This window comes from Salvelinus alpinus, chromosome 28 (assembly GCF_045679555.1).
Source record: "Salvelinus alpinus chromosome 28, SLU_Salpinus.1, whole genome shotgun sequence".
In the NCBI taxonomy this organism is placed as follows: domain Eukaryota; kingdom Metazoa; phylum Chordata; class Actinopteri; order Salmoniformes; family Salmonidae; genus Salvelinus; species Salvelinus alpinus.
Window position 1 is genome coordinate 22,056,032 of NC_092113.1, and position 27,501 is coordinate 22,083,532.

Genomic DNA, 27,501 nt, shown 5'->3' on the forward strand with positions numbered 1-27,501 from the left:
AGCTGTGTAAGGACATCAGGGATAAAATTGTAGACCTGCACAAGGCTGGGATGGGCTACAGGACAATAGGCAAGCAGCTTGGTGAGAAGGAAACAACTGTTGGCGCAATTATTAGAAAATGGAAGAAGTTCAAGATGACGGTCAATCACCCTCGGTCTGGGGCTCCATGCAAGATTTCACCTCGTGGGGCATCAATGATCATGAGGAAGGTGAGGGATCAGCCCAGAACTACACGGCAGGACCTGGTCAATGACCTGAAGAGAGCTGGGACCACAGTCTCAAAGAAAACCATTAGTAACACACTACGCCGTCATGGATTAAAATCCTGCAGCGCACGCAAGGTCCCCCTGCTTAAGCCAGTGCATGTCCAGGCCTGTCTGAAGTTTGCCAATGACCATCTGGATGATCCAGAGGAGGAATGGGAGAAGGTCATGTGGTCTGATGAGACAAAAATAGAGCTTTTTGGTCTAACTCCACTCGCCGTGTTTGGAGGAAGAAGAAGGATGAGTACAACCCCAAGAACACCATCCCAACCGTGAAGCATGGAGGTGGAAACATCATTCTTTGGGGATGCTTTTCTGCAAAGGGGACAGGACGACTGCACCGTATTGAGGGGAGGATGGATGGGGCCATGTATCGCGAGATCTTGGCCAACAACCTCCTTCCCTCAGTAAGAGCATTGAAGATGGGTCGTGGCTGGGTCTTCCAGCATGACAACGACACGAAGCACACAGCCATGGCAACTAAGGAGTGGCTCCGTAAGAAGCATCTCAAGGTCCTGGAGTGGCCTAGCCAGTCTCCAGACCTGAACCCAATAGAAAATCTTTGGAGGGAGCTGAAAGTCCGTATTGCCCAGCGACAGCCCCGAAACCTGAAGGATCTGGAGAAGATCTGTAGGGAGGAGTGGGCCAAAATCCCTGCTGCAGTGTGTGCAAACCTAGTCAAGAACTACAGGAAACGTATGATCTCTGTAATTGCAAACAAAGGTTTCTGTACCAAATATTAAGTTCTGCTTTTCTGATGTATCAAATACTTATGTCATGCAATAAAATGCAAATTAATTACTTAAAAATCATACAATGTGATTTTCTGGATTTTTGTTTTAGATTCCGTCTCTCATAGTTGAAGTGTACCTATGATAAAAATTACAGACCTCTACATGCTTTGTAAGTAGGAAAACCTGCAAAATCGTCAGTGTATCAAATACTTGTTCTCCCCACTGTAGCACAGCAGGGATGCACTTAAAGACACACACACACCCCCCCCCCCCCCCCCGTTGGCTGTGCTCAGAGTGCATGGCAGACGCTAGTGGCAATGCGAGGGCTTCCTGCAGCGCTGAGTGAGAGCGTAGCATGTAGAGCCAGACAACAGAACGCAACAAAGCGCAACCTTAAATTACACCCAGGCGAAAATCACCCCCTTTTCCTCCCATCTCCCGTGTCTCTCGCACAGAAAACAACCTCCATCAGCACGCAGATCATATGCAATTTCCTAACTGGATAGCTCTGTAGCACGGCGGCAGAGTGCCCTGTCTGCATGCACACATTCAGCCTTAATGCAGGGCAATAACAACACGGTGGTTGGAACAGGGAGGAAAAGAGAGGGATATTAACAGAACATCAGGCTGTGCTTACCCAGGCATCCACCTCTTCAGCAGGCTAGAAAGGTGAGCGATAGAGAACGTGAGGGACGGGAAGGAAAAGAGAGAGAGAGAGAAAAAGGAAGTTAAGAAAAGTAAAAGGGCCGCTGCTGTGAATATTGAGAGGCAGAGTGGTTAAAGGAGGGGGTCAAGCGAAAGGGAGAGGGATGATTCGTCATCATTATAAAAGGCTGCTGAATGGTAAATCTACTAAACACAGAATGGGTGTGTTAAATAAATAGGCTGCAGGATGGGAGGGGCGGTAATTTGATTTCATAAAGAGTTCTGCTCTTGTGAGAAAGCTATAGTTTGGCTGAGAATGCCTCGGTGGGGTATAAAAACTAGACGGTACAAAGAGCCAAGTAGAGGATGGTTACTTCCCACTGTCTGAGAGGCTGTGGGCTACAGCCATGGGGTTGGTAGAACTGTCCAACAGTGTTTTCTTTGGATTGAGAGTTCTGCCCAGTTGAGACAGTTCTCAAACCCCAAGGCCCTTTTCTGCAACTCAAAGTAAAGAATATTTCTGAGACGTTCACTTTCTCTTTCTCCACTCACAGAAATCAACCAGGGTCCAAAGTTTAGAGAGCTTTCAGTCACTGTACTGTTCTTCAAACAGGGTTCCTAATCAAGCCAGCACGTGCTTCGAAACACAATGCATTTAGCCTAGCGGATCACTCTAGCTGGTGTCACTGCTTAGAGCTTCACCTGTCCTTTCCTGTGTGAAAGGCTCTTTGACACCATTTAAAGACCCTCAAGTCTCTAGTATGTGTCTGCTTCATTATAGCTTCTCCTCTCCCCTCTAGACTCAGCCAGGCAGCCCAGGATGAAGATGACAGCAGCTCCAGCGTAAATTACAGGCGTTACAATCACAGTAAAACGCCTAAGGAAAATCTCTCTATTAGTCCCTGGTGTTCAGGACTGGCTGAAAGTTGAGCGAGGAGAGGGGAATTAGCTCTGAAAACACTTCTGCTGTGTTACGCTCTTGCTGTCTGTATGTCTGACTTACTGTCTGCATGTCTGACATTCTTATTCACACTGCAGCTTGTGTGCCACATGTTTTTCAAGTAAGTGCTCGTTCTAGCCTACATATCTAGCCAGGCACACGTCACATTATACAGTATATGGTCAAGACGTGATGGGGTTTCAGTGTATTTTCTCTATAGGTAGTTACAGCAAGCTGCTAAATTACAGCCTCATCTCTATAGCTAACATACAATCTGAGAGCCTTACATTTGGACATCGACATGCACACACCATCACTAATACTAATGAGTGACACCCTGAATTGAACCAATGGACCAGCAGCACTATAGCAGCAGGCCTAATCCCTTTCTCCCTGACCACACACAGACCTCGTCATTTTAAAAAATGGATCCCCTTTTAATTTGCAGCAGAGACAAAAGGCAATGGGACGGGCTCTCTCCTTCTCCGGGAATCTGGAGCCAGCAGATAATACTCAGCCAAACATGAATTACATAGATACGTCTTGAGATGAAGCTTGCTGGGCGCTGGTTACTCATAAATAAGGCCGTCCATGCCTGGTTATCTGTTGGGCTGTAACTCAGTACATAGGCCGGATGGAGTGGATGCAGAGAAACAGGAAGGCCCAGAGAGAGAGAGAGAGAGAGAGAGAGAGAGAGAGAGAGAGAGAGAGAGAGAGAGAGAGAGAGAGAGAGAGAGAGAGAGAGAGGAGAGAGAGGAGAGAGAGAGGAGAGAGAGAGAGGAGAGAGAGAGAGAGAGAGAGAGAGAGAGAGAGAGAGAGAGAGAGAGAACTCTAATCTAGAACTGAGTGGTGAAACTGGAACTGAAGACAAGTCCCAGTGGATCAGGGGAAACGGATCAGGAACACAAAGCACCAGAGAGAATCTGGTGAGAGATATAGGCTAGCTTTACTCAAATAAGTTATGCATAATGCAAACACCCCACTATGCATATGAATCATATGGACGTTAAACACAGAACAAGCTAGAAGAGACACTTGTCATCGTAACAGACATTCTGGACAGCGGATGGTGAATCAGAGCTATTTGACGGCTACATTCCTCATTGCCCTCATCTAGTCTACATGGTATCTCAGCATCAGAGTACAGTTAGTCTAGAGCACATTAAAAGAGCCCCGCTCACTAACTGAAACCCACAGAGCCTGTACACCCCTGCACTCTGCCTGTGTACACACACGTCCCATCTCTTCTCCTCTGGGTTGTTTGTGCTGAGTAGCCATCTGATAGCAGCAGTCTCAGCTCCGTCTGCTCCTCTCCTCTGTTTATTTACTAAGATGCATGTATTTAACACATAGCTCCCAGCTATGCAATAAATGAGCAGTTAGTAATCAAAGTGATTACCCAGAGTGGAAGGTGTCTGGAGAGCAGGACAATATGGGCCACCGGCTTTCCTCTCCCCCATCTCTTCTACCATTAATAACTCTACAGCACGGCTCCTTGCTGGAAAACAACTGCAGTTCTTCTTATCCAAAAGGAACCGGCTGCCCTGACAGTAATGATGTTAAATAAAAAGGAGCAGGGAGAGGGGCACTCACACACATTCACAAAGAATATAAAGGCTTAAGCTAGTCTCACAAAGTACGTAAACAAATCAAACACACACACACAACAGACGATGTGCAAATACCCTTGATATCAGCCAATAAGATGTCTCATTAGGTATCGTTCAGACCTCAGTTATCAGTCAAACCAATGATTATTGACTGAACAAAGCAGTGACAGTCTGGCCACACAGTCTGTTCACATTGTAAACTAAACAAAATTAGACACAAATAATCCCACAGTGTTCTGTCTCTACTGTTTAAGATCTCCAGAAGCAGCTAGGCCAATTGACTAATTCCCTCTCACTCCACACGTTCTGAGAGGAGAGTAGTGAGCAGCAGGTGTGTTGTGTGCAGTGGTTCTGCCGTTCAGAGTGTGAGGGATAAAATCTCTGTCCCCTCCACCTGCCGTCATCTCGTCTGCAATTACTGCCATTCTGGGCTGCTTGTGAGACGCAGCTAGCGGAGCCTTAATAGCTTTACATGCAGAAAGATGTCAGCTCTGAGATTACAATTACCGATAGCTGGGTTATCTGTGCAAGCCCTGTTCACTCTCTCTGCACAGCCCCGATTACTGCTGCTACTACTAGCCCTCTGATAAACGAAAGAGAGAGAGAGAGAGAGAGAGAGAGAGAGAGAGAGAGAGAGAGAGAACAAGGGTATGAATTGAATCAACACAAGGGTGTGAGCACCCTACAAGAAGTTACAAACCAAAAAGACTCAAATTTACTAGCTAACTTTAAACTTCTGCAGCATCCATACTGAGCAGTCCAGCAGAAAATAATTTGTGAGTGAAGAGAATTGTACTGATTGTGTTCTAGAGGACCAGGGATACACTACAGAGCATCTAAGGACAGATAACTAGTGGCTCTGTCTGCCATCTCAGAGATGAACCCAGGGCTCTCCAATCTATCACACATGACAGGTCACGACAACGAGAGGACAGCCAAAACTGTCACCTGGGACTCCCCTCAATCTGGTCTGACCGATGTCATACTAACCCTCAACTGGCACAGTTCTTGCCAGTTGTAAACTATTGCATCACAACAGAGCAGACAGCTCTTCACTGCTCTCCTCCTCTCAGCCGTTTGCTTCAACCTCTAACAAGGTTTCTGTATGAATGCGAGCCAAAAGCATAAATGCTAACAATATATAGCTGGATTTGTATTTTGTATGCATCTGAGCCACAGTAATGAAGCAGGCTGCTATATGTCTACAGTAAGTAGAGTGGATTTTTCTAGAAGCGCTGAGCACACAGCTGTTCCAATTTCGAGGAAAACCAATAAAGGAATGTAGTCTGAGTATGTAAGACGATAGTTTTAGAAACAATAGGCTACACAGCTGAGGAAATGTGAATCATGTAAAACGGAAAGGTAAAGATTTCCAATCAAACTAAACATCTGTCGGCTCACACAGCAGCTTGCCACTTCAAATCCCCTATCCATCTTCACTAGAGAATAGTTTACTATGCTTATACTGTTGTACAGCACCACTCTACCATCCATATTATAATGGAGGTAAATGGCTTAGTCTGCTGGACGGATATCCTTGTGAAAATGAGAGCAATTAGGGCTTATTCGATTATCTGGGGTGATATCATAACATTTGTCTCTAGCTTTCCTAGGAGAGGGAAATTACACACTTAGGTAGACGAGTGGTCTACTGTAGGCCTTCATGCAGCACATAGACCCAGACCTGGGATATGGAATACTTATACTGCCATCTGGTGTTGAGATGAGGAAGAGTTTAATGGAAATCTGGTTGGGATTGGGGGCACTGCCTGCAGTTAACCTTGTCATACATTCACAAAAGCATCAGGTTAACTGCATGCTAATGTAGTGATAACAAAGTTTACAACCACTTAACTCTAAAAGGACATGTGGAAGACAAGGGAAGGGGTTAGCCAAGGGAAGGAACCGAGCCAAACACAACTTGCTGTGAGGGATAAGATACCGTACGGTCGAACCATAACAAATACAGATCTTGTTACATTTGTATTTATGCGGTATGTACTAAGTATTCACTGTGAGTCGCAATGTGCAAACAGCCCTGAGAAACCATAGATGGCATTTGGTGTGAAACTGTATCAAAAGCTAAGCTGGGAGGCTGCTAATGAAATTAGCTTTTTAATTGTACAGAGCAGAGAGGGGAAAGAATCCACAGTATGCTAATATGACTATCTAGACATTTCTGCTGACAGACTGCAAAAGGGCATTAATACGTTTTAAAAGACAAAATCCCTTTAGTCTCTCTCTCGCTATTAACAATGAGTATTCATACTGTAGGGCGCAGAGCAGCAAGGGCCTTGGCAGATAGAGGAGGAGGTCCAGTAGTTTAGTTGGATGAAGACAAAAGGCCGGAACGGGGGATGAAATAAAAGGAGGGTGCTGATGCTCCGCTTCACATCCTCCAGTGACCTTGGCTGATGCTCGGCGCCAACCCCGACAAAGACAAGAGAAACGCTTTTATCATCTTCCCTCTAATAATAACATTGCTATTCTCTTACACAGTCTGACAAAAGGCACATGAGGGGCTGAACAATGAGTGTAATAGTGTGCTAATGAATTGAGTTGATGCAGAGACCTTTTGTTTGTTTGTCAGAGACAGTGAATCACAGAGACACAGAAGGGAGTTATTGATCAGACCAGCGGGTCCATGGTCAAATAGTGAACTATCACTAACACCAGCAATAGTCCCCCAGGAAAGTAGCCTAGAAGTCAAATGATGCTTCATTAACCAGTTACTTTCCTGATACTAATCAGAGGTATGGACTCGAGTCAGATGACTTGGACACGACTTAAAAGAAAAGAACTTGAGACTTTACTTGGACTTGGAGCCTCAAGACTCAACTTTGACTTGAGACTGATGACTTGAAATTATCTGGCCAGGTTTTTGTAACTCATTGGAGTACTCTCCACTCAGCCAGAGACAGTAGCCGCAGCATCGAACATGTAATATTATTATTTAAAAAAAATGTAAGCCACAGTTTGGCTAGTGAAACACACACACAGCCCTCTGATTGGACCAGCAAACTGTCAATCAACACAGGTCGGGTGAGATAGCGAACAGATTGATTTTCTGTACAGCTATAGGATCGGGAGCAGCGCAAACGTCAAATTGTAAGGAGAGATGATTTCCATAAATAAATAAATATGCAGCTCTAAAAATTAATGGAATTTGTTGTTAAAATGAATTAGAATGCACGACTTGGACTTGGTTCGAGACTCAACTCGTTCTACTTGGGAGTCGACTAGAGACTCGGACCTTGTGACTCGGATAACAGTAACTTGGTCCCACCTCTACTAATCATTGATTTTATGTGGACAGACCATAGACATTAAAACCAGCAGATAGTTTCCTATGGAAAACTCCCAATGGGGGTGTAAGTGGTGGTAACTAGCAAAGAATCATGGTCGATGTAATCATTTTCATCCTGTCTGAGAGAGGCTCCTTGTAGCCTGCGATCGGTCTGTGTGGGCATGTATCCCTGTGTGACGACAAATGTAGTAGTCAGAATGGATCACTATTTACTAAAATATCTTAATTTGTAGCAAATGTTAAATGAATTCACTGTGGGGATCTGATTTGATCATAATGGAACTAATTTTAGAGCCCAAATGGCCATCAAAATTAGAGGTCGACCGATTATGATTTTTCAACGCCGATACCGATTATTGGAGGACCAAAAAAAGCCAATACCGATTAGATCGGCCGATTTTTTAAAATGTAATTGTAATAATGACAATTACAACAATACTGAATTAACACTTATTTTAATATAATACATCAATAAAATAAATTTAGCCTCAAATAAATAATGAAACATGTTCAATTTGGTTTAAATAATGCAAAAACAAAGTGTTGGAGAAGAAAGTAAAAGTGCAATATGTGCCATGTAAGAAAGCTAACGTTTAAGTTCCTTGCTCAGAACATGAGAACATATGAAAGCTGGTGGTTCCTTTTAACATGAGTCTTCAATATTCCCAGGTAAGAAGTTTTAGGTTGTAGTTATTATAGGAATTATAGGACTATTTCTCTCTATACGATTTGTATTTCATATACCTTTGACTATTGGATGTTCTTATAGGCACTTTAGTATTGCAAGTGTAACAGTATAGCTTCCGTCCCTCTCCTCGCCCCTACCTGGGCTCGAACCAGGAACATGGACAACAGCCACCCTCAAAGCAGCGTTACCCATGCAGAGCAAGGGGAACAACTAGTCCAAGTCTCAGAGCAAGTGACTTTTGAAACGCTATTAGCGCGCACCCCGCTAACTAGCTAGCCATTTCACATCGGTTACACCAGCCTAATCTCGGGAGTTGATAGGCTTGAAGTCATAAACAGCGCAATGCTTGAAGCACAGCGAAGAGCTGCTGGCAAAACGCACAAAAGTGCTGTTGGAATGAATGCTTACGAGCCTGCTGGTGCCTACCATCGCTCAGTCAGACTGCCCTATCAAATCATAGACTTAATTATAACATAATAACACACAGAAATACAAGCCTTAGTGCATTAATATGGTCGAATCCGGAAACTATCATCTCGAAAACAAAACGTTTATTCTTTCAGTGAAATACAGAACCGTTCCGTATTTTATCTAACGGGTGGTATCCATAAGTCTAAATATTCCTGTTACATTGCACAACCTTCAATGTTATGTCATAATTACGTATAATTCTGGCAAATTAGTTTGCAACGAGCCAGGCGGCCCAAACTGTTGCATATACCCTGACTCTGCGTGCAATGAACGCAAGAGAAGTGACACAATTTCACCTGGTTAATATTGCCTGCTAACCTGGATTTATTTTAGCTAAATATGCAGGATTAAAAATATATACTTCTGTGTATTGATTTTAAGAAAGGCATTGATGTTTATGGTTAGGTACACGTTGGAGCAACGACAGTCCTTTTTCGTGAATGCGCACTGCATCGATTATATGCAACGCAGGACACGCTAGATAAACTAGTAATATCATCAACCATGTGTAGTTAACTAGTGATTATGACTGATTGATTGTTTTTTATAAGATAAGTTTAATGCTAGCTAGCAACTTACCTTGGCTTCTTACTGCATTCGCGTAACAGGCAGGCTCCTTGTGGAGTGCAATGTAAAGCAGGTGGTTAGAGCGTTGGACTAGTTAACTGTAAGGTTGCAAAATTGAATCCCCGAGCTGACAAGGTAAAAATCTGTCGTTCTGCCCATGAACAAGGCAGTTAACCCACTGTTCCTAGGCCGTCATTGAAAATAAGAATGTGTTCTTAACTGACTTGCCTAGTTAAATAAAGGTGTAAAAAAAAATATATAATAATAATAATAAAATCGGCCAAATCGGTGTCCAAAATTACCGATTTCCGATTGTTATGAAAACTTGGAATCGGCCCTAATTAATCGGCCATTCCGATTAATCGGTCGACCTCTAATCAAAATGTTTTGGTTTAGCTGTTCTGGTGATCGTAATTAGGCTTTTACATAGCAGAGCTTGTGACTTCACGCTCTGGGACAGACCCTGTCATCAGTAACTGATAGGGATGCAGATTGCTGGTTAGGGTATGCCAGAGCTCCAGTTTATCCTGGATCTCTTGGAGTTGAGTCCATTCACAGAGCCATTGACGCCCAGGCCAGAGCCTAGGAGAGCATGTCAAGCAAGGCAGAGCACAATGTAGGCCTGGATGACTCCCCTACAACCCCACATTCTCCTACTAACATGGAGGGTCAGCCTGCATCATCTGCACTGTAAAGCATAAACAGGCCATTGGTACCGTATTCAGTCTCCTTTCACATTTGAGGAGGATGGTATACTACTACAGCTGCAGATCCACCAAGGTTAAGGGTTGCCATGGTTACAATCACTGTCATTAATGTCCTGACTAATCAGGAGGCAGGGAGGGGACGTATTGGGGAGATGGAAAGGGGGGAGAGGAAGGGTGTGATGGGGGAGGAACTGCAATTACCAGTTACCCCTCCTCTCACATCAGAGGCCCGGGCTCCGGTGGCTCATTGAGCATTCCCCACACGCTCCCTCTCCAACGAATTTCTATTAGTGTCCGACGTGTGTCTGAGCGAAGATAAGAGCCTCCAAAACACATCGCTGTGCAGGCTTCCTGAAAGGGGCTGCGTGTAAAACACGTGTTCCCCTCCTATCTAAAGCCCCAGGAAACTCTCTGGGTCCAATTTTGCACAACCTTGTGGGTGATGAGTGAGGGAGGGGGGAGCGTGGGAGGAGAAGGGGGGTGGGGAGAGAAACAGGGTTAGGTGGAAATTGGTATAATCAAAAAGAAGCAATTTGAGAGCTGTCAAATGTTCTATTTGTGAAAGAAAACTTAACCAGGCTCCTTACTAGCCCGAGGGGACTTGAGGAAGATAACAATGCAAAGATGTGACAGGAATATGTCATATGTAAATGCATGTACCAGTGCATGTCTGTGCAGTGTGCATCTCTTCATATGACTGCCTGTGGATGCACCACGTGTGTATGCATACGGCACCTGTTCACACACGTTTACCTGTGTGTATAATGCAGATTGCCGAGGTGAAGCTCGACTGCCGGCTTCAGACTGTTAGAGTGCACCGTTTGTGGTTGTTCATTTTATATATTTTTGGGGGGACATGAGACGTGGACCAGCATCATCATTCCATCAGCAATCTAGTGTTTCAAGACTGTAATACGGCTCCACCTATGGTATGTTAGCGGACACTGCAATGATTGTGGTTTCAGAGAATGTCCCACACAGATACATGAAGCAACAGAGAAAGATCATGCAAAGTAGAGTGGAAAGAAAAAGTTACCAATGACAGATACCCAGAGGTGTGATTCTACATTACTCCAAAAAGCCTGAACACACCGTGGATCTCCAAGGTGAGAGAGAGAGACGTTACAGAGGGGAATACAAGATAAAACAGAGGGAGTGAGACAGAGAAAGAAAGACACAGAGAGAGAACTAAAGCGAGAAAGAGAGAGAGAGAGAGATAGAGAGAGAGACAGATTTACTAGTAGTTTGGTCTTTTCCCTCTCCTGGCATGATTGAAGCCTCTCTCTGTACAGTGCTTTGCTCATCTCTGTCCTGGCTGCCTCTCTCTCCCGCCGGGCCACCTTCGTTAACTCCTCCTGAACCACTGTTTGTTGCCGCTCATACCTGAGGAACACACACACACACACGAATGCTTTTGTGATCTGACACGCTGCATGAAACACACAACTGTCAATCCTACAATGGTGCCATTCTGTTTTAACTGTGCCATTTACAACATCCCACAAGGGGGCAAAATATACCACATGTATGACCTGTGTGAAAAGTCTACAATAGAAGACAATTGTCAAAAATCATCTAATTTTATATTAACCTTCATAAGGGATTACTTTTCACATAACGTGTCTTTTAGTACAGGTGAAAGAAGAAAGTCAATATCAGAAAAATAAATGTCCAAACACTAGTGTTATTGTTTGGTCTGCAATGTTTTTGTTTTGGAGCCGATTAAATGAACATTACGGTCATGAGACTTTTACCAGGCCTTTACAAGGCCCCCCCCCACCCCCCCGCTAGGTAACTGTTTTTCACTCAGAACCCCACCTCTTCTTGAGCTCCTCCTTGGTGTCAGAGTGGGCTGTCTGTGGACTGGGCTGAGGCCGGGGTTGGCGCTGCTGCTGGGTTGGTGATGGACGGGGAGAGGGAGGGGGACCTGCAAACAATAACATTCATCACACCTTTTCTATGTACAGTGCCTTCGGAAAGTATTCAGACCCCTTGACGTTTTTCACATTTTGTTACGCTACAGCCTTATTCTAAAATTGATTAACTCGTTTTTTCCCCCCTCATCAATCTACACACAATACCAGTGGTGTAAAGCACTAAAGTAGTACTTTCAAGTATTTTTACTTAAATATTTTTGGGGAGTATCTGTATTTTACTTTACTATTTACACTACCGTTCAAAAGTTTGGGGTCACTTAGAAATGTCCTTGTTTTTTAAAGAAAAGTAAATTATGTCCATTAAAATAACATCAAATTGATCAGAAATACAGTGTAGACATTGTTAATGCTGTAAATGACTATTGTAGCTGGAAATGGCAGATTTCTTATGGAATATCTTCATAGGTGTACAGAGGCCCATTATCAGCAACCATCACTCCTGTGTTCCAATGGCACGTTGTGTTAGCTAATCCAAGTTTATAATTTTAAAAGGCTAATTGATCATTAGAAAACCCTTTTGCAATTATGTTAGCACAGCTGAAAACTGTTGTCCTGATTAAAGAGGCAATAAAACTGGCCTTCTTTAGACTAGTTGAGTATCTGGAGCATCAGCATTTGTAGGGTTCAATTACAGTCTCGAAATGGCCAGAAACAAAGAACTTTCTTCTGAAACTTGTCAGTCTATTCTTGTTCTGAGAAACAAAGGCTATTCCATGCAAGAAATTGCCAAGAAACGGAAGACCTCGTACAACGATGTGTACTACTCCCTTCACAGAACAGCGAAAACTGGCTCTAACCAGAATAGAAAGAGGAGTGGGAGGCCCAGGTGCACAACTGAGCAAAAGGACAAGTACATTAGAGTGTCCAGTTTGAGAAACTGAAATGGCAGCTTCATTAAATAGTACCCGCAAAACACCAGTCTCAACGTCAACAGTGAAGAGGGGACTCCGGGATGCTGGCCTTCTAGGCAGAGTTGCAAAGAATAAGCCATATCTTAGACTGGCCAACAAAAATAAAAGATTAAGATGGGCAATAGAATACAGATACTGGACAGAGCAACTCTGCCTAGGCCAGCATCCCGGAGTCGCCTCTTCACTGTTTTAATTGAAATAATAATTGTGTCCTTCAAACTTAGCTTTCGTCAAAGGATTCTCCATTTGCAGCAATTACAGCCTAGCAGATCTTTGGCATTCTAGTTGTCAATTTGTTGAGGTAATCTGAAGAGATTTCACCCCATGCTTCCTGAAGCACCTCCCACAAGTTGGATTGGCTTGATGGCCACTTCTTACATACCATACAGTCAAGCTGCTCCCACAACAGCTCAATAGGGTTGAGAACCGGTGACTGTGCTGGCCACTCCATTAGACAGAATACCAGCTGACTGCTTCTTCCCTAAATAGTTATTGCATAGTTTGGAAATGTGCTTTGGGTCATTGCCCTGTTGTAGAAGGAAATAGGCTCCAATTAAGCGCCGTCCACAGGGTATGGCATGGCGTTGCAAAATGGAGTGATAGCTTTCCTTCTTCAAGATCCCTTTTACCCTGTACAAATCTCCCACTTTAACACCACCCTGGACCATCACATTGCCGCCACCATGCTTGACAGATGGGGTCAAGCACTCCTCCAGCATCTTTTCATTTTTTCTGCATCTCACGAATGTTCTTCTTTGTGATCCGAACACATCAAACTTAGATTTGTCTGTCCATAACACTGTTTTCCAATCTTCCTCTGTTCAGTATCTCTGTTCTTTTCCCCATCTTAATCTTTTATTTTTATTGGTCAGTCTGAGATATGGCTTTTTCTTTGCAACTCTGCCTAGAAGGCCAGCATCCTGGAGTCACCTCTTCACTGTTGACGTTGAGACGGGTACTATTTAATGAAGCTGCCAGGACTTGTGACGCGTCTGTTTCTCAAACTAGACACTAATGTACTTGTCTCTTGCTCAGTTGTGCACCGGGGCCTACACTAGCATGTCTACACTAGCATACCATAGGTGGAGCCATATTACAGTCTTGAAACACTAGATTGCTGATGGAATGATGATGCTGGTCCACGTCTCACAAAGACAACGGTTGGAACCAAAAATCTCAAATTTGGACCAAAAGACAGATTTCCACCGGTCTAATGTCCATTGCTCGTGTATTGCACTTGATGGTTCTTGCAACTGCACTTATACAAACTTTGAAAGTTCTTGAAAGTGTTCCAGATTGACTGACCTTCATGTTTAAAAGTAATGATGGACTGTCATTTCTCTTTGCTTTTTGAGCTGTTCTTGCCATAATATAGACTTAGTCTTTTACCAAATAGGGCCATCTTCTGTATACCACTCCTATCTTGTCACCACCCAACTGATTGGCTCAAACGCATTAGGAAGGAAATACATTCCACAAATGAACTTTTAACAAGGCACATTTTCTACAATAAAAATAAAGAAAAATCCGGTAATAAGTAGGTGTGTCCAAACTTTTGACTGGTACTGTACATATACACACAGTCTAAATATATTTATATGCCGGACTCTGACATTGCTCGCTCTGGTATTTCTTCATTTCTAGTTTTTTTCTTCATTTTACTTTTTGTATTATACATGTCAAACCAAATTTGATTTGCCGATTGCTTTGTAAACAACAGGTGTATAATAACTGTGAAATGCTTACTTACTAACAATGCAGAGACAAAAATAGAAAGATAATAACAAGAGGAATAAATACACAATAAGTAATGATAACTTGGCTATACACACGGGGTACCAGTACCGAGTCGATGTGCAGGGATACGAGGTAACTGAGGTAGACATGTACATATAGGTAGGGTAAAGTAACTAGGCAACAAGATAGATAATACGCAATAGCAGCAGCGTATGTTATGAGTCAAAAGTTTTAGTGCAAAGGGGGTTCAATGCAGATAGTCTAAGTAGCTATTTGTATTGTTATAGTTAGATATTACCACACCACTGAAGCTAGGAACATAAGCATTTCGCTACACTCTTGATGGCATCTGCAAATCTATGTACGAGGGCAATAAACTTTGACGTGATCACAAAAAGTAGTCAATATTGGACAATTATTTGCATATATAGTGCCTTGGAAAGTATTCAGACCTCTGACTTTTTCCAAATTTTGTTACGTTACAGCTAGTAATGCACCGATATGGCATGTTGTTACGTTACAGTTAGTAATGCACCGATATGACATGTTGTTACGTTACAGCTAGTAATGCACCGATATGACATGTTGTTACGTTACAGTTAGTAATGCACCGATATGACATGTTGTTACGTTACAGCTAGTAATGCACCGATATGACATGTTGTTACGTTACAGTTAGTAATGCACCGATATGACATGTTGTTACGTTACAGCTAGTAATGCACCGATATGACATGTTGTTACGTTACAGTTAGTAATGCACCGATATGACATGTTGTTACGTTACAGCTAGTAATGCACCGATATGGCATGTTGTTACGTTACAGCTAGTAATGCACCGATATGACATGTTGTTACGTTACAGCTAGTAATGCACCGATATGACATGTTGTTACGTTACAGCTAGTAATGCACCGATATGGCATGTTGTTACGTTATAGCTAGTAATGCACCGATATGGCATGTTGTTACGTTACAGCTAGTAATGCACCGATATGACATGTTGTTACGTTACAGCTAGTAATGCACCGATATGACATGTTGTTACGTTACAGTTAGTAATGCACCGATATGGCATGTTGTTACGTTACAGCTAGTAATGCACCGATATGGCATGTTGTTACGTTACAGCTAGTAATGCACCGATATGGCATGTTGTTACGTTACAGCTAGTAATGCACCGATATGACATGTTGTTACGTTACAGCTAGTAATGCACCGATATGACATGTTGTTACGTTACAGCTAGTAATGCACCGATATGACATGTTGTTACGTTACAGCTAGTAATGCACCGATATGACATGTTGTTACGTTACAGCTAGTAATGCACCGATATGACATGTTGTTACGTTACAGCTAGTAATGCACCGATATGACATTTTGTTACGTTACAGCTAGTAATGCACCGGTCCAATTTGTAAGTCGCTCTGGATAAGAGCGTCTGCTAAATGACTTAAATGTAAATGATATGACATTTTTGGACGATTACCGATATCTTCCTTGCCAAAAAAAAAAAAACGATATCGATAACCGATATTAAAAAAACTTTGCGTCCTTTTAAGCATTCTAGTACAGTTAAATAGTTAGCACACACACATGGACGCAGCACGGTCTAAGGCACTGCATCTCAGTGCAAGAGGTTCGAATCCAGGCTGTATCACATCTGGCCGGGATTGGGAGTCCCATAGGGCGGAGCACAATTGGCCCAGCGTCTTCCGGGCTGTCATTGTAAATAGGAATTTGTTCTTAACTGACTTGGCTAGTTAAATAAAGGTTATATATATATATACACACACACACACACACACACACACACACAACTCAAAAAGTTATTTTGTTGGCATTTACATATGTCCCCATTACCAGTAAAAACATAATCAAAACCTATTTCCTTCACTTACTTGCTGTGCTGTTTCGTTGTTCATTTGTTCAGTCGTTTCATTCTCAACCAGGACCTCTAAGGAACACCGTTTGGGTCTTTGTGTGTCAAAAAGGATACACGTCAAATAACACTATTTAAGTATCAAAAAAGCTTGTTGACCAGTCAGGACCTGAATATGACTGCACGTCACAGTAGTTATTACACATTGATTACACTATCACTCCTATTTCATATGTCACAACGATTCATCGATACGTATGCTATGATGCTGGTAAAGTTGTCTCATGCACCTACAGTGCTGGTCATAAAAAAAAGCTAGCTAGCTCATGGATGCAAACAGTGTTCTTCCCCAAAAACATAGCAACACGACATCTGTTTCAGTAGCTATAGTTAGCTAGCTAGGTGTCATCATCTAAAATAACCCTAATTTATAAGACAGTTCTTATTTGGTTAACGGTGGTCGGACCCATCTATGTGAAGCTAGCCACAATAAGGATTAGCCACAATAGTGGACTTTGCGGTTAGCCTTCAAAATAAAAGTATGGCAAAATTCTCCTATTTGTATTCATTTGCATCACTGTCAATGACAAACTTTTATTTTGAAACCGCAAATTCCACTATTGTGCCTAATCCTTATTGTGGCTAGCTTCACAACACATAACCCGGTCCGGTCGAGTCTCACTAGTCAGATGAAGCTAGCTGGCTGCTTATAACGTTAACTTTGGGCAACAGGGTTAAGTAGCCAGCTAGCTATTTATTTTCATGAACTGAAGTTCTATTTCAATAGGCAAACAAATGGCAACCTTGCTAATACTTACTCACAAGGATTCCTAAATCATTGCTAAGAATAATGAAAATAGCTGCAGTTTCTGCTGGTCATTGTTTTCAAGCTGGTTGTATTGGTGCTAGCAAGGTACCAAGCTAAAGCTAGCTACCCCAGAAGCTGCAGTCAAACAAATGACGCTTTATTACCAACGCAATATTGTAAACACATCGTTCTTGGCCGATGTTTGCGTGTTTGCAGACTTCTTTGTACAGCTTTGACAGTGCTACTGTATCTTTTTTGACACACAAAGACCCAAACGGCATTCCATAGTATGTATAGCAGTGACGCTATTACTGTTTAACTCCGGTAGAGCGGCATCTGAAAAATAGCGCACTTGCTAGTGTGTATCTGTGCTCGACCAGTCGGCGAAAGCCAACATCACCCACGACAGAGAACGGTTGATTGTCAAGGGCAATGAATTCCATTATCTTGGCTTTCATGGATTTCGCCTTTGAGTTGTCTCGCTGAAATTTTCTTACTCTTTCAAATGACTGCTCGACTTGTTGACTGCTCGATCCACACAGCAGACATTGTGGGCTAGGTTAGGAATGCTGTGTTGCACGTGTAGCGCAACATTTATGTAGCATCCTTAGGTCATGTACCTACATTATATAGGTATGCACCGTAGCTTTGATATCGTTGTTAAACTAGACATCGGGCCAATACCAATGTTGGCATTTTTAGCTAATATCGGCTGATTCCGATATGTTCGCCGATATATCGTGCATCCCTAGTTACAGCCTTATTCTAAAATGGATTAAAATTATATATATCCTCGGCAATCTACACACAAGAACACCCCATACTGACAAAGTGAAAACAGTTTTTTTGAAATGTTGCATAAGTATTCAGACCCTTTGCTATGAGACTCCAAATTGAGCTCTGGTGGATCCTGTTTCCATTGATCATCCTTGACATGTTTCTACAACTTGATTGGAGTCCACCTGTGGTAAATTCAATTGATTGGACATGATTTGGAAAGGCACACATCCATCTATATAAGGTCCCACAGTTGAAAGTGCATGTCAGAGCAAAAACCAAGCCATGAGGTTGAAGGAATTGTCCGTAGAGCTCCGAGACAGGATTGTGTCTCAGTATAGATCTGGGAAAGGTTTCCAAATAATGTCTGCAGCATTGAAGGTCCCCAAGAACACAATGGCCTCCATCATTATTAAATGGAAGAAGTTTGGAACCACCAAGACTCTTCCTAGAGCTGGCCGCCTGGCCAAACTGAGCAATCGGGGCAGAAGGGCCTTGGTCAGGGAGGTGACCAAGAACCCGATGGTCACTCTGACAGAGCTCCAGAGTTCCTCTGTGGAGATGGGAGAACCGTCCAGAAGGACAACCATCTCTGCAGCACTACACCAATCAGGCCTTTATGGTAGAGTGGCCAGACGGAAGTCACTCCTCCGTAAAAGGCACATGACAGCCCGCTAGAGTTTGCCAAAAGGCACCTAAAGACTCTCAGACCATGAGAAACAAGATTTTCTGGTCTGATGAAACCAAGATTGAACTCTTTGGCCTAAATGCCAAGCGTCATGTCTGGAGGAAACCTGGCACCATCCCTACGGTGAAGCATGGTGGTGGCAGTATCATGCTGTGGGGATGTTTTCAGCAGCAGGTACTGGTTGAACGGAGCAAAGTACAGAGAGATCCTTGATGAAAACCTGCTCTAAAGCTGGGGCGAAGGTTCACCTTCCAACAGGACAACAACCCTAAGCAAACATCCAAGAAAACGCAGGAGTGGCATCGGGGCAAGTCTCTGAATGTCCTTGAGGGGCCCAGCCAGAGCTCGGACTTGAACCTGATCAAACATCTCTGGAAAGGCCTGAAAATAGCTGTGCAGCAACACTCCCCATCCAAACTGATAGAGCTTGAGAGGATCTGCAAAGAAGAACTATAGGTGTGCCAAGCTTGTAGCGTCCTACTCAAGAAGACTCAATTCTGTAAATCACTGCCAAAGGTGCTTCAACAAAGTACTGAGTAAAGGGTCAGAAAACTTCATGTAAATCTGATATTTATATTTTTAAGAAATTAGCAAACATTTCTATAAACCTGTTTTTGCTTTGCCATTATGGGGTATTGTGTGTAGATTGATGAGGGGAAAAAACTATTTAAATCAATTTTAGAATAAGGCTGTAACGTAACAAAATGTGGGAAAAGTATACTTTCCAAAGGCACTGTATGTCCTTGGTGTATTATTGTGACCAGTTTGTAAAGTGTGTCACCTACTCTGGTCAATGAGGCTGTACATTCAAGTCTCAAAACCCACTTACTTGTGTGAAACAGATTTATCATCAGCTATTACATTTTTTTCTGTTATGTTGGGTCATAAAGAGTTGAGCAGGACTGAAAAGTGGAGGTGGTAAATTAGCTTACTTTCTTTCTTGGGGCTGGTGGGGGGCGGTGGTTTGAGGTCTGCTGTTTGGTTGGCAGGACCTGCTCCCCTCATCCTCTGGAGAACATCCTCTGACAGCTGAACACAACAGTGACGAGAGGGAAGATTAGCATTAAGGCAAACATATCTACGAAAACCCTTGGAATTATTTTGTCATTTTTCAGTAAGCTCTTTATTTACAATTTATAAAGGATTCGTTAAGGGTTTATCAGTAGTTGTACGTCACATTTTTTTTTTTAAATGTGTTAGCCTATAAAGGTCACTGTTCATTACTGATTTATAAACACTCTACAAGCTACTCATAAAACCTTTGTATGCCATAATCAAACTCTATTCACTAGTTGACAATGATAATGTGTTGATATAAGTTCAGAGAAACTGATCAATAGCAAGAAGATACTTTTACAAGGCAACGTCTATTCTAGACTAAACTCCCCGTAGGGCAGACAGCAGGTGCAAAGGTTCAACAGTCTGCAACGAGTGCGTGTGCCCAGCTGAGCAGGCACAAGATTTTCTCATTTAACAGCCGAGTCATTCCATGTCATTTCAGCAAGCTATGACACCCACCATCACAGATTGTTCTGAAATCGTTTCTGTAGTTAGAGAGGTAAAATTGGCATTCCTGAAACATTATTTTGTTGAACTTTTATTTGATCTCTGAGAAATTAAGATAATTGATTGCACCCAAATTGCCTATTTTAATTTATAGGATTCAGATGATACTAAATATAGTACCCAACATTTGATTTGGACGAAACTTCTTCCTACCAAAACGTAAGACATGAGGAATCACAAAAACATTTTTAAAGCCACCCATGGACCAATCGCACCCAAACAACCTGTATACAGTATCAGTTCTCTATGTCTGACAAGTGTATGAAGATGTGGCTTGGAGAATTCCTTCTTCATACCATCTAATGTACACTACCGTTCAAAAGTTTGGGGTCACTTAGAAATGTCCTTGTTTTTTAAAGAAAAGCACATTTTTTGTCCATTAAAATAACATCAAATTGATCAGAAATACAGTGTAGACACTGTTAATGTTGTAAATGACTATTGTAGCTGGAAACGGCTGATTTTTTATGGAATATCTTCATAGGCGTACAGAGGCCCATTATCAGCAACCATCACTCCTGTGTTCCAATGGCATGCTGTGTTAGCTAATCCAAGTTTATCATTTTAAAAGGCTAATTGATCATTAGAAAACCCTTTTGCAATTATGTTGTCCTGATTAAAGAAGCAATAAAACTGGCCTTCTTTCGACTGGTTGAGTATCTGGAGCATCAGCATTTGGGTTTCGATTGGCCAGAAACAAAGAAATTTCTTCTGAAACTCGTCAGTCTATTCTTGTTCTGAGAAATTAAGGCTATTCCATACGAGAAACTGCCAAGAAACTGAAGATCTCGTACAGCGTTGTGTACTACTCCCTTCACAGAACAGCACAAACTGGCTCTAACCAGAATAGAAAGAGTGGGAGGCCCCGGTGCACAACTGAGCAAGAGGACAAGTACATTAGAGTATCTAGCCTGAGAAACAGACGCCTCACAAGTCCTCAACTGGCAGCTTCATTAAATAATACCCGCAAAACACCAGTCTCAACATCAACAGTGAAGAGGAGACTCCGGGATGCTGGCCTTCTAGGCAGAGTTCCTCTGTCCAGTGTCTTGTGTTCTTTTGCCCATCTTAATCTTTTATTTTTATTGGCCAGTCTGAGATACGACTTTTTCTTTGCAACTCTGCCTAGAAGGCCAGCATCCTGGAGTCACCTCTTCACGTTGAGACTGGTGTTTTGCGGGTCAGGACATGCAGGTTGAAATATCAAAATGAACTCTGAACCAACTATATTAATTTGGGGACAGGTTGAAAAGCATTTCAATATTTATGGCAATTTAGCTAGCTAATTTGTCCTGGGATATAAACATTGTGTTGTTATTTTACCGGAAATGCACAAGGTCCTCTACTCAAGCTAGATAGCTAGCTTGAGCTTGCTAGCTAATTTGTCCTTGGATATAAACATCGGGTTGTTATTTTACCTGAAATGCACAAGGTCCTTTTTTCTTGGTTCTTCGTAGAATTTTGACCCATTTTGAGTCACACAAAAGTGTGTGTTCTCTACTCCGAGAATAAATACACAGATAAAAGGGGACGTTTACAGTTAGTTATTTCTAGAAATCTCTCCTCTGTCAGTTTTCTTCTTCTGTGGACTTTATATGGCAGTTGGCAGTCAACTTTAAGGTGCATTACCACCATGAATTGGACTGGAGCGTGGACCTCAGTTCATCTTTCAATCACCCATGTGGGTATATGCTCCTAAAAACCAATGAGGAGATGGGAGAGGCGGGACTTTCAGCGCGTCAAGCATAAAAAAATGTAGCCCAAAAACTATTTTAGCGCCTGACTACGCAGACGCTCGTTGATGCGCGCAAGCAGTTTGGATGAAATTATTAAATAACATGCATGTCTAAATGTATTTTTCCATGATCGCGCTACATGCCGACCAGACCGCTCTCACGCGTGCGTCATTGCACGCATATTGATTTTGTCCACCCACACCAGACGCAATCAGGACACGCAGGTTGAAAAATCTAAAATAACTCTGAACCAACTATATTAATTTGTGGATAGGTTGTAAAGCATAGTAGTGCGTAGTCACGTGGGTGATTGAAAGACTAAATGTTTTGCCGGTTGTCGTGGTAAAAGTGTAGATGCCAATCACCATATCATTTCAAAGTTGAAAAAGCCTGGAAGGAGGAGAGATAACTAGAAAATATTCGGTTGGCCGTTTAATGTGTGGATTAATTGTCGGAGTAGAAGACCTTGTGCATTTCAGGTAAAAAAACAACTCAATGTTTATATCCCAGGACAAATTAGCTAGCAACAGCAAGCTAGCTAAATAGGACAAATTAGCTAGCAAGTGCAAGCTAACTAGCTAAATTGCCATACATGTTTAATGCCGAGTTTGTAATCTCTCCTATTTCAGGCTTCCTATTCTTCGGACTTTACATGGCGGTTGGCAACCAACTTTAAGATGCATTACCACTACCAACTGGACTGGAGTGTGGACCTCAGTTCATTGGTTTTTAGGAGCATGTGCCCACGGGGGTGATTGAAAGACAAACTGAGGTCCACACTCCAGTCCAGTTGGTGGTGGTAATGCGCCTTAAAGTTGGTTGCCAACTGCCATATAAAGTCTAAAGAAGAAGCCTGAAGAGGGACAGATTATTAGAAACAAACTTGGTTTACTCTTTTATCTGTGCATTTCCGGTAGAATAACAACCAAATATTTATATCCCAGGACAAATTAACTAGCAAAATTGCCATAAATGTTTAAATTATTTTTAACCTGTCCCCAAATTAATATAGTTGGTTCAGAGTTCGTTTTGATATTTCAACCTGCGTGTCCTGATCGCGTTTGGTGTGGGTGGACAAAATCAACATTCGCGCGAGTGGTCTGGTCAGCATGATCCTGCCTGCAGATGTCTGGCTAGTCACTCGCTGGCTACCATACCCAATCGGCTTATAGTGTAAACCACTAGAACAGTAGGCCTCGAGATTATGTCTAGTTAGCTAACATACATTGCTGTGATGACAGGTTTCTTCTCCTGCATACACCCGCCTAAATGGCTCATTTTATATTACCACGTATGTCCTAGCTAGTTAACGTTATTAACCTCGCCCAGTTCATACAAGGTGACAGACATAGGGGTGGCATCGCTGCGCTAGTCTGGCAGCATCACTCACGACATGTAGCTAGCATCCTTTCACAGCCATTGGACCAAATACTATTGTACCAGTTAGACAAATAAATATTAAATTGAAACATTCGTCTCACACTGGTGACACATTTGAACACCGCCTTGCTAACGTTAGTGTAACTAGCTAGCTAGCTAGAAGTATGATAGCAGCCAAGAATGTTACCTTTACACCACGAAGAACCCGTACTGTGTCCTCATCATCCACTCCAAAAGACACTTTCCTGGTCGCACTTTGACCAGATCCCATCTCTATCGTCCAAATATTCTTCCAAATGGTAGAAAAGGGTGTTCACTTCCCCACTGTGTTGACAGCTATTTTTGACAGATTGAATCTCTTTACGAGAACGAATCATACGAATTTGAATATAAATGGATGGGTTTGTATTCTCGTACGCCATAGGACGATAATGTGATGTGATCCAATGGAATTTGTGGACGTTCGAGGTGCTACCGAAAGGTTAATGGGAAATGTAGTTTAATTTGTTTAAATACGATTTCCGACGGCATATGTCAGTAGAGGGCACTGTGCACAAAGTTTTGCAAAATACGCAGGCCATGAGCTGTCAGAACCAATATGTGTTTTGTAGGGCAAGATAGGTTGGAAGACAGAAACCAGTGTGTCATATCGAGTGGTACCTACTTAATAATTTTCTATTTATTTAACCTTCATTTTATCAGGGAGTCATTCTGAGACCAAGGTATTTTTTATAGATGAGCCCTGAGTTACATAAATTACAGAAAATACACACATGAAAATATAAATACAAAATGCAAGCAGAAAGAAAAATATGGTCATAAAAAACAAAGACATTAATCAGCAATAAGGTCCTCAGTCAGCTTTCTGAATTGGCCTAGAAGAACCAGAACATAGCATGTAAGAACATCTTGAAGATTGTTCCACAAATAAGGTGCAAGAAAACTAAAAGCTGATTTCCTAACTCAGTAGAGACAATGTATAGTGAACAAAAATATAAACGCAACATATAAATGCAACATTCAAAGATTTTGCTGAGTTACAGTTTATATAAGGAAATCAGTCAATTGAAATAAATTCATTAGGCCCTAATCTATGGATTTCACATGACTTGGCAGGGGCGCATCCATGGGTGGGCCCGGGAGGACATAGGCCAGCCAACTTGGGAGCCAAGAAGACCCCACTGGGGAGCCAGGCCCAGCTAATCAGAATGAGATTTTCTCCACAAAAGGGCTTTATTACAGACAGAAATACTCCTCCGCAGATTCTTCATATGCCACACCTGTCAGATGGATGGATTATCTTGACAAAGGATACAATGCTCACTAACAGGGATGTAAACAAATTTGCGCACAACATTTTAGAGAAGTAAGGTTTTTGTGCATATGGAACATTTCTGGGATCTTTTATTTCAGCGCATGAAACATGGGACCAACACTTTACATTTTGCGTTTATATTTGTGTTCAAATCAAATCTTATTTGTCACATGCGCCGAATACAACAGGTGTAGACCTTACCGTGAAATGCTTACTTACAAACCCGTAATCAACAATGCAGTTCAAGAAATAGAGTTGAGAAAATATTTACTAAATAAAATAAAAAATAAAATGAATGCTAACACAATAAAATAACAATAATGAGGCTATATACAGGGGGTACCGGTACCGAGTCAATATGCGGGGGTACAGGTTAGTCAAGGTAATTTGTACATGTAGGTAGGGGTAAAGTGACTATGCATAGATAATAAACAGCAAATAGCAGCAGTGAAAAAACAATGTAAATAGTCCAGGTGGCCATTTGATGAATTGTTCAACAGTCTTATGGCTTGGGGGTAGAAGCTGTTAAGGAGCCTTTTGGACCTAGACTTGGCGCTCCGGTACTGCTTGCTGTGCGGTAGCAGAAAGAATAGTCTATGACTTGAGTGACTGGAGTCTTTGACAATGTTCAGTGTATTTACGCTGGTTTGTCAAGGTCGATTTGTTGTTCTAATTGAAGATGGGGACAGCATGTGAGAGTGACAACTGTTAAACTGTTTTGACCTTTCAGAGTGGGGCCTCATGGGATGTTATTCCTGGAAATCTTTGTTAGAGTCATCTCTTTCACACCCTCTGTCCTACTAAGTTACTGACTTCAGCATTTGAACTGTGGACATACATAATTTTGCTCATTTAATTTATACAGGTTAAGTCTTCTGAAGCCTTGGATATCTCTTCATAAAAGTTCTACTTAAGTTGTTTTTTGGGGTATCTGTACTTTTTACTTTTACTCCACTAGATTCCTAAGGAAAATATGTACTTTTTACTGCCATACATTTTCCCTCACACCCAAAAGTACTCGTTACATTTCAAATGCTGAGGCAGGACAGCAATATGGTCAAATTCACGCACCTATCAATATAACGCATTGTCATCCCTACTGCCTCTGATCTGGTGGACTCACTAAACACAAATACTGTGTTTGTAAATTATGTCTGAGTGTTGGAGTGTGCCCGTGTGCCGTCTGGTTTGCTTATTATAAGACATTTGATGTATAGCATTTACTTTTACTTTTTACTTTTACTCAAGTATGACAACTGAATACTTTTTTCACCACTGTACATGAGTACATTTAAAAACCGATACTTTTAGACTTACTCAAGTAGTTTTTTACTGGGTGACTTTCCCTTTTACTTAAGTAATTTTCTATTCATGTACTTTATCTTTACTTTTACTCAAGTATGACATTTGTTTTCCAGCACTGTTTATTTGTAAGATAAACATTGAGCATTGTGTCTCCCCCGAGGATCAAGTCTTTCCTCAACAACCACTTTGAATCCATTCACAAAGTACAATATCATAGCCTTATAGCTGTTTATTGTGTATGAATCCAACGTGAACTGATTTTCAAATACAATTACAAATCACACATGTTTGGTTCATCTTGTCCCTGAAACAAATATAAATATAAAGTATCCAATATTCCCATGTGCTGTAGGCCTTGCCTACTATAGTACATTGATTAATAAGTATCAACTCTAAAACAACTCAATATAAAACCTCAGAGATGTATGGTCTGAATGAAACAATGCAACACTCATTTTTGGCAGGTAAGATCAAATACAGTCACATCTCTTTACAAAATAATTAAATTACATTCCTTTAGTTACGAATGACAACACATATCTGTACTTACTACGTCTAATCATGTATGTAATGTATGAAACAGCAATATAAGGACCTGCCTGAACTACATTTTAATTCAGATTCTACTGTATATTTTAAGAGGTAATTACATTCTGTTTCATTAGAATTTACTCACATTTGGTGATAAGATCCATTACTAGAATAATTTACAGATAATGGTTGGGTTAGTTAGTAACAAAGGCACTTCAAGGTTAATAGATGGACATACAGGGAAGCTGAGGTGTCACACTCCACTCTGGAGGGTGATCCAGGACTGTGCTGTGGCGGAGTGGATGCTGAGGTGTCACACTCCACTCTGGAGGGTGATCCAGGACTGTGCTGTGGCGGAGTGGATGCTGAGGTGTCACACTCCACTCTGGAGGGTGATCCAGGACTGTGCTGTGGCGGAGTGGATGCTGAGGTGTCACACTCCACTCTGGAGGGTGATCCAGGACTGTGCTGTGGCGGAGTGGATGCTGAGGTGTCACACTCCACTCTGGAGGGTGATCCAGGACTGTGCTGTGGCGGAGTGGATGCTGAGGTGTCACACTCCACTCTGGAGGGTGATCCAGGACTGTGCTGTGGCGGAGTGGAAGCTGAGGTGTCACACTCCACTCTGGAGGGTGATCCAGGACTGTGCTGTGGCGGAGTGGAAGCTGAGGTGTCACACTCCACTCTGGAGGGTGATCCAGGACTGTGCTGTGGCGGAGTGGATGCTGAGGTGTCACACTCCACTCTGGAGGGTGATCCAGGACTGTGCTGTGGCGGAGTGGATGCTGAGGTGTCACACTCCACTCTGGAGGGTGATCCAGGACTGTGCTGTGGCGGAGTGGAAGCTGAGGTGTCACACTCCACTCTGGAGGGTGATCCAGGACTGTGCTGTGGCGGAGTGGATGCTGAGGTGTCACACTCCACTCTGGAGGGTGATCCAGGACTGTGCTGTGGCGGAGTGGATGCTGAGGTGTCACACTCCACTCTGGAGGG

At 42.3% G+C, this 27,501-nt stretch overlaps 1 protein-coding gene across 2 annotated transcripts in view; it reads right to left on the bottom strand.

The window, feature by feature from the left end:
- Positions 1-23,784, bottom strand: part of LOC139557412 (MICOS complex subunit mic25a-like) — a 68,000-nt gene extending 44,216 nt beyond the window's left edge. Inside the window, exons 1-5 of one of the 2 annotated variants that reach the window (XM_071372183.1) lie at positions 23,545-23,784; positions 19,608-19,704; positions 11,751-11,859; positions 11,171-11,315; positions 1,635-1,658 (exon numbers count right to left, since the gene is read on the bottom strand). In XM_071372183.1, coding sequence (XP_071228284.1) covers positions 1,635-1,658; positions 11,171-11,315; positions 11,751-11,859; positions 19,608-19,704; positions 23,545-23,628 — 459 coding nt within the window. In that variant the 5' untranslated portion in view covers positions 23,629-23,784. The remainder of the gene's footprint in view (positions 1-1,634; positions 1,659-11,170; positions 11,316-11,750; positions 11,860-19,607; positions 19,705-23,544) is intronic. The other variant, XM_071372184.1, reaches the window with a different exon arrangement.
- Between the last annotated feature and the right edge of the window lie 3,717 nt (positions 23,785-27,501).